The following is a 7096-nucleotide window of genomic DNA, read 5'->3' as shown; positions in this document are numbered from 1 at the left end:
TTCCTGCCTTTAGATTATTGCAAAAATCAAATATAAGAGAAGCTTAAGTGGCCTGAAAACAATATGCCTTAAAATGCCTTTCAGGACTCAGTTTATTCTTCAGTTTCATAATGTTCTTTATATTTACATTAAATCTTCTAAAGTGAACAAATAGTGCTTGCAAATAGGACATCTCTATATGCTGCTGTGGGAGGCTGAACTGGATGAGGGGCTAGCATTTGGCTTCAAAAAACCATGTTTAAATAAGGTCTCAGTAAATGACCTGATTCCCAGAGTTCTGAATCATCTGAAATTATTGTGTTCTCAATACTTCTGGAAAATAGGCTGCTTGTTTAGATGCCTCTAGGGGCATACCTATAATCTCTCACCTTTGGAAAGTTTGGTTAAACTATTCTGATTTGGCCAAACTCAGCTCTGATCTTGAGTGTTCACCTCTGATTGTGAGACTGGCTTCCTTCTCCAAATGAAATTTGGCCTCTGTGCTAAGGTTATTGTGACAAGGGTGGCTTCCAGGCCCAATACTAGTATGGGCCTGCCCCTGTCTCTGGACAAACCTCCCGCCTGGTTCTCCTGCCACACCTTGTTGGTAAATGATTGCGATGGTAAATAGGTGGGAGGCTGCCCTTCATGTACCCAAATGTCCATGGGCAATATATACACGCTCCTACTATCCCTATACGTGTCCCATGCCTCACAGATGTCACAATAAGTGATGATACTCTGGCTGAAGGCTGGGCCAAACTGGGCACACACTTGGACCTTTATCATACTGCCCGCTTTGAGTCTACTTCCCGCCTCATTGGGGCCTCTTGCACTCCACCGGCTCTCACCCGGTCTCTTGCATGCTGCCCATCCAGGCCACATTCACTTCACCCTACTCAAAGAGATCCTCGGGCTTTGCTCTCCACCCCTTGGTCAGCCCTGGCACAGGTTTTTGAGCCTATCCTGTGGCCCTCACCTGAATGGGACTGAGAAATTGCTCAACTAGGGGCCTACTTCACCCCTGGCCCTTCACTGGACAACTGTGCCCCTCTCTCAGGGGCCTGGGGTCTTCCACACCAACAGGTTCAGGTGCTGCTCTCCCTTAAGCATGCCTGACCTTCACTCCACTCTCCCAGGGCTGGGGTCCTAATCCCCTAGGACTCAGGTGCTGCTCGTTCAGTGTGCCTGGCCCTTGCTCCAGGGCCCAACACCCCATAGGGCTCAAGTGCAGCTACTGTGCATGCCAGGACCCCTTTAACCCTCCTAGTAACCCACCCAAAGGTGAGGGCAGGGGTTTAGGAGCTCTGATCTACCTTACACTAGGGAGGTGATTGGTCCTGGTATTTAAGTGGGGCTGCCACGCCACTGGTAGTACCACCAGGCCTCCCTTGCCTGACAGGGTGCAGTTTTAGGTCATGCCCAGAACCAATGAGGCCTCCTCCATCCCCATAGCCTCACTCTTACCTCTGAGTTGTTCCTGGAGCTGTGCAGGGAGATGTTTCTTCCCCGCTGGCTGATCTCAAACTTCTCTCTAGTCTCCCTGACCTGAGCCTTAAAATGGCCACCTTCATCAGCCACCTGACAGCTCCCTGCTCCAGCCCTTGAAGTGACAGACACCCAAAAAGGGTTTTCTGTCACAGTTATGAACAAAAACTCCAATTTTAATGTGGGAAATTTCTCCTAAGGAAATAAATGGCAAATGTAAGTGACTTAGAGCATGTCTACACATCACCCTACATCACTGTAGCAACATGCTATGTCGCTGTACAATGTGCTATGGCAACGTAGGGATCACGTGAGTCTACATGTGACTAGCAGCTACTTAACTGTAGTGGCACGCACCCCCATTTTAGTCACCACCATGGTGAAGTTGTGGCTAAAACTAACTGTGTGCCACATGCACGGTACAGTATGAGCAGTTACTGAGCTGTGCTTTAGTACGGCCCAGTAACAACATCACTGTAGGGCGACGTGTAGATGTGCCCATCCTGTAGGACATTAAACTAGGTTCAGACTTGATTTTTAATTCCTGGTAAATTATGCAGAGCTTGAACTGGTGAAACAGAGGTGAAATGCCCTTTATCCATCCCATTGTAACTCCTGAAACCACCCAATCATTTAAAAGCATCCTACGTTCCTTTCTCTGAATCTCAGGAAAGGCTCCACTTGCCCCAAACTGTAGTTTGGATCCTTCCCATCCTTTTACTCCCTCTCCTGCTGCAGTGCACTGAGCCACAGCTTCAAAGAATGACAGGTTTGCACCAAAAGGCTAACTCTGAAGTTCTGTCTCCCAAGCTCTAACTTCTGTTTTCATGGGTGATCACACACCTGCAATATTTCTGACACCTCACAGAGTGTTGCTACATTCTGCAGTCACTTCAAGCCGCTTCACTGGTTCGTGTTCACTTTCATATTCAAAGTACAGCAAACTGAGTTTTTTCTGCTTCACTCACTCAGGTACTTGGTTAGTATCTCTGCCAGGATGTGCACTGGCTTAACAAGTGTTAGTGTTCTTGGGACATCAATACAGTTCTTCCAAAGGGGCTGGCAGGTAAAAGAGCTGTGACGGTCAGTGCTCAAAGTAAGGAGGAGCTCCCAGGAGCTCAGCTCCACCACTTATTTCTCAGCAGGAGCAGATCCCTTCACTTCTCTGGGATTTTTTTTTTAAGTTTTGTACTTTATAACTTTAATGCAGAAAAATGATGCAATGATTGAAAGAATAAAATGAAAGATAAAAAGAATTCCCATTCGCAAGGAGAGGAGGAGAGAGGGCAGGTATCAGAGGGGCCCTTTTCTGCAATATCCTATAATATCCTAAAAATTTGCCAGCGTTCCATGCAATAGATATGGTAACCATACTAGTTGCAATGTTCCCTTGCACCTCTTTAGAAATGTGGACACCCAGCATATTTATACCATTTACACTATGTCTTTACACAGGGGTAAATGTGGAGCAGACATGATATCACTCTACTCCAAAATAAAGGTACCCCATAAGCAACTATAGTGCTTATACATAGATGTAAGTTACATGTGTCATGTGCCTAGGTAGCCCTTTGGTCAAACTTTCACCTTTTTTCCTGCCACCTAATGATGCGGGACCGTAATAGCTACAACCTCCTACTCCTGGATAATTTGGTTATCTGTCTGATCTGGTTCCTGGTGTGATTTACATTACTGTATAAAATCAAAGTAAATTAGTCTATTGTAAATATGTTGTGTCCCCCAACCCTACATTTAATACTAGGACCCCCAACCCTACATTTAATTCTAGGAGTGGTACAAATACTGAGGCTATATAGTTGCATATACTAATTTACTGCACTTATCTAACACTATTGCCAAGTTCCACCACTGCACATTACTATCTTTTCTAATGTCCTCTGGCCAGTTTAGACCTGCAACCTTCTAGGCATTCTTTAATTTCTTTACTCTCATTTTGATAAGATTGATAATACTAAATACTAATTCGCTTCTCACCCTCACAGTCATTCTATTTAAACTTACCTAAATCCTACATTCTAACTATTTTTATTGTTGCTGAGGCTTCTGTTCTTATGAACAGTGCTAATAGTGCTTTATGGGAGGGTCTGATTCACCCAGGTTTACACCAGTGCAGTTTCATTAATGGAGAATGGGGTCCTTCATCATCATAGTCCTTACAGCAGTCATGGTGGGAAGGTAAGTATTATTGTTCACGTTTTGCAGATGGGAAACCTGAAGCAAAGAGGTTGAATGATTTTCCCCTGGGCCACATTGAGAGTCCGTGTCAGAGCAGGTATTTGAACTCTAGTGTTGTATTTGACTCCCATTTCCATGCTCAGAAATCTTAGATCTTCCCTTTGATACCAACTGCCAGTTGATATTTTTATTTTCCCTTTGGAAAACTAATCACTTCTTTTCCCTTCCCCAGGTATATTGTGATGTCAGGAACTCCAGAGAAAATTCTAGAGCACTTTCTAGAAACTATGCGACTTGAATCAACTGTAAATGAAGCAACAGGTAGAATTATTTGACAAAAGCTGTATTTTTATTAATAAATTGGATAGGTTCCCAAGATATAAATTACAGTGTAATGCTTTGGAAAACAGCCTTTAGAAGTTTCCAGAAATAGAGTTAATCAATGCTCAAACACAAGCTGAAGAAATTAAAGATGATGTAACTTGTGTGGAGCTTAGATCATTTATCTAAAGATCTGCATCACTCCTGCATTACTTTGCTACCTGGAAACAAGCCTCCAAAATTTTAACATAAGAAGCACAATAAACATAAGTAACTTAATTGTGGGTGCATCTGCACATGACAATAATGCAACAACATAAACTTTAGAGCAGTTCGTGCCGGAGACATCTGCTCTTGGGTGCAGCATCTACACGCACACCCGGGACAGCAGCAATTTGAGCCGGGCAGAGCAAGCCCCCACCTGACTGGGCTGACCTGGCATGATTTACACTCCCAATCACTGTCTACATGTGTGTTTCAGCACAATAAGGTACTCCGCTGTAAGGCAGTACTGTCCCCAATAGTACTATCCTATGTTGGAGATACTTAGTTTACTGCACCCTGATGCCGGCACACGTGTAGACTATAACACTTTACTGCAGAGCTAATTAGTCAACGCTGCAGTAAAGTGCATGTGTAGATGGACCCACTGATACTTCTCCAGTGTATTCAAAGGATTCAGCATTCAGTCAAAGGATTCAGTGCATCAGAGGGTCAAGTCCTCTGATGCAGAAAGTGCTTCAGCCCTGCTTGCACTTATAAAGAAATTAGGTACAGGAATATGGTCTCTTCTAACTAGTTATTAATAAGTATTTTAATAAAAGCAGAGAGTCAGGAGAAAATAATAGTATTTACCAATACAGGAACTTTTATTTTAAATTATTGCAATATAAAGTAGGCTATTGTTTTAGTATGCATGTTTTTGATGTTACAGATGGCTGAAAAGCATGTTAAATATATATTTTTTAATAGTTTGTAGTTTCTGAGTCATTGGAGTGATAATATTGGTGCAATCAGTGCAAGCCCATGTGATGAAAGAGTTGATAAATACTTTTTGCCTGGGTGTTTTAGCCACATTTGTGAATAAAAATAAATCTTACTATAATAGTTACCAAGTCATCTAAGGTTAGATGCTGAACACAAAGCTGTTAAGTCTGTAAATAATTAATGATAAATTGTCATACATATATTATTTATGTCTTTGAATTGTCTTAAACTTTAAAATTATTTCAAAATATTTTCCTTCAAAGTGCCTGATTGCAAGATTCCACATTTTATCTTGCTGGCCTGCAAAATGTCACACCAAAGCCATTCTTACTGGTGTGAGGACAGACATCTGAAACTGCTGATTTTTAGTTTATGCATTCCCTTAAATTGAAAACAGCTAAACCAGTTTGTTTTGCATACTATGCAAAGACGAGATATTCCCTGGCTGAGGCCCTGGGGGCATGGCATAGCTTCAGCTGAGAGACATTTTCAAATGCTGGATTATAGTGAAAGCAATGAGACAATATGGATAGGCACAGTTGCCACACCACATTTTCCTTGACATCCCTCCATTACAAGATTTTTAAATGTTGTTCCACTTTGAAAAGAGGCTTTACAGAAGTGGTCTCCAGGGGTATTCTGTTCATTGTCTCTCACTTATTCATTATAAGCATTGCTTAGTTTACAAGTAAAATGATGTTTTTTTTCAAACTGCCAACCCTGCAAACTTATGCTGGGCTTGACAGCCAGGCCAGTTAAATCCTCCTCACACATCCTTACAAGTACAAAGGGTAACTAATGCCCTTACTTTTACCTGTGCCATCCCACTATCAGCTCATTTGGAGGCAAAAGATAGTGGACCTGTTGCCAAGTTGTTGTGAATGCTTTAGCTAGACTTTTAGTTCTTCCCAGTCTAAAAATGCTTCAGTTGTATGACTAACCTAATTTCTAAGCTAAATTTTCTATATTGAATTTAAATGTAACTGTGAATCAATAACTGGGAATCAATTTTAATTTAAATAGATAATAGATTTTTGACTAGCAGTCCAACCATTTTAGGTTTTACTGCATGCTGGAGCCAACAGGTATGCTATTTGGTATAATAACACCGTTATACAACACTGACAGACATTTTTAGGTCCCTAGGTATAAAAGGCATGATTCACATTATACTTTGGTATCTGTCTATATAAATGAGGAGCCTTCCCAAATAATTCAAGTGTCACATTGGTGTTTATTGTTGTGCCAAACTTCCTTCTTTTGAAGTATCTAGTACAAAACCAAATATTAGAGATACTTGCAAATACTGAAAGTGAAGTACATGCTCCCTTTGCTGAATCAGGACCTTAGTGTGTTATTTAAGAGCCAGTATTCATTTGATGCAGGCTGAGCACATCTACTAAAGCAAGGTTCTTATTATGTCTAGAATCCTGACTGATGTTGAATCCATTTAAAGAAGGCTAAAAACTTTAAATTCTATCCTGAATACATTTTCAAGTTTAATACTATGCACAAAATAGTACAGAATGTTTTCAAACTGACCCCTTCTGTGTCTTCAGGGAATTAATGAGATTTTTAACTGAAACAAGCATAATGGTTGTGAATCCTGAGCTGTTTGCAAATGCTTAACTTTTTCCTTTGTTTTCTTCACAGATTCTGTTTTAAATGATTTTGTTTTGATGCACTGTGTTTTTATGCCAAATAGTCAGCTATGCCCAGCCTTGATGGCACAATATCCTTTTGTAATGAGAATGTTACATTCCTTTTAAAACCATCCATAACAGAAAATACACAGACACATTTTGAAATGCTTCTAGATCTCCAAAGGTAAATGATCTATAATGGAGGTTTGTTCTTAGTGTACAACTAACAAATACCCATAGGTCACAGTTCTCAATGATTAAATCGCCAGCAGCTGAACCATTTACATACCATGATGAGATACAGTTCTGAACCAGAACACTCCATCTTCCCTTTCCCAAAATTGCTATGCAATGAAAATGAAGGCTACCACCCTGAATTAATTAGTTGAGAATTACATACAAATCTGAATTATTAGAGATTATTGCTAACAGGCATTTTACTATACCTACAGATTTTGCTCATTGTCAATCTGTTCAGATTA

General features: G+C 40.9%; 1 protein-coding gene across 1 annotated transcript in view; it reads left to right on the top strand.

The window, feature by feature from the left end:
* The window catches only part of RAPGEF4 (Rap guanine nucleotide exchange factor 4), a gene marked incomplete at its 5' end in the record, with an annotated part of 261647 nt that overhangs the window by 198206 nt on the left and 56345 nt on the right, over positions 1-7096 (top strand). Inside the window, 2 exons of the mRNA XM_025191227.1 lie at positions 3896-3984; positions 6625-6703. Of these exons, the coding sequence (XP_025047012.1) occupies positions 3896-3984; positions 6625-6703 (168 nt within the window). The remainder of the gene's footprint in view (positions 1-3895; positions 3985-6624; positions 6704-7096) is intronic.

This window comes from Alligator sinensis, unplaced genomic scaffold (genome assembly GCF_000455745.1).
Source record: "Alligator sinensis unplaced genomic scaffold, ASM45574v1 scaffold1469_1, whole genome shotgun sequence".
Taxonomy (NCBI): Eukaryota; Metazoa; Chordata; order Crocodylia; family Alligatoridae; genus Alligator; species Alligator sinensis.
This window is presented reverse-complemented; position numbering and strand designations above follow the sequence as displayed.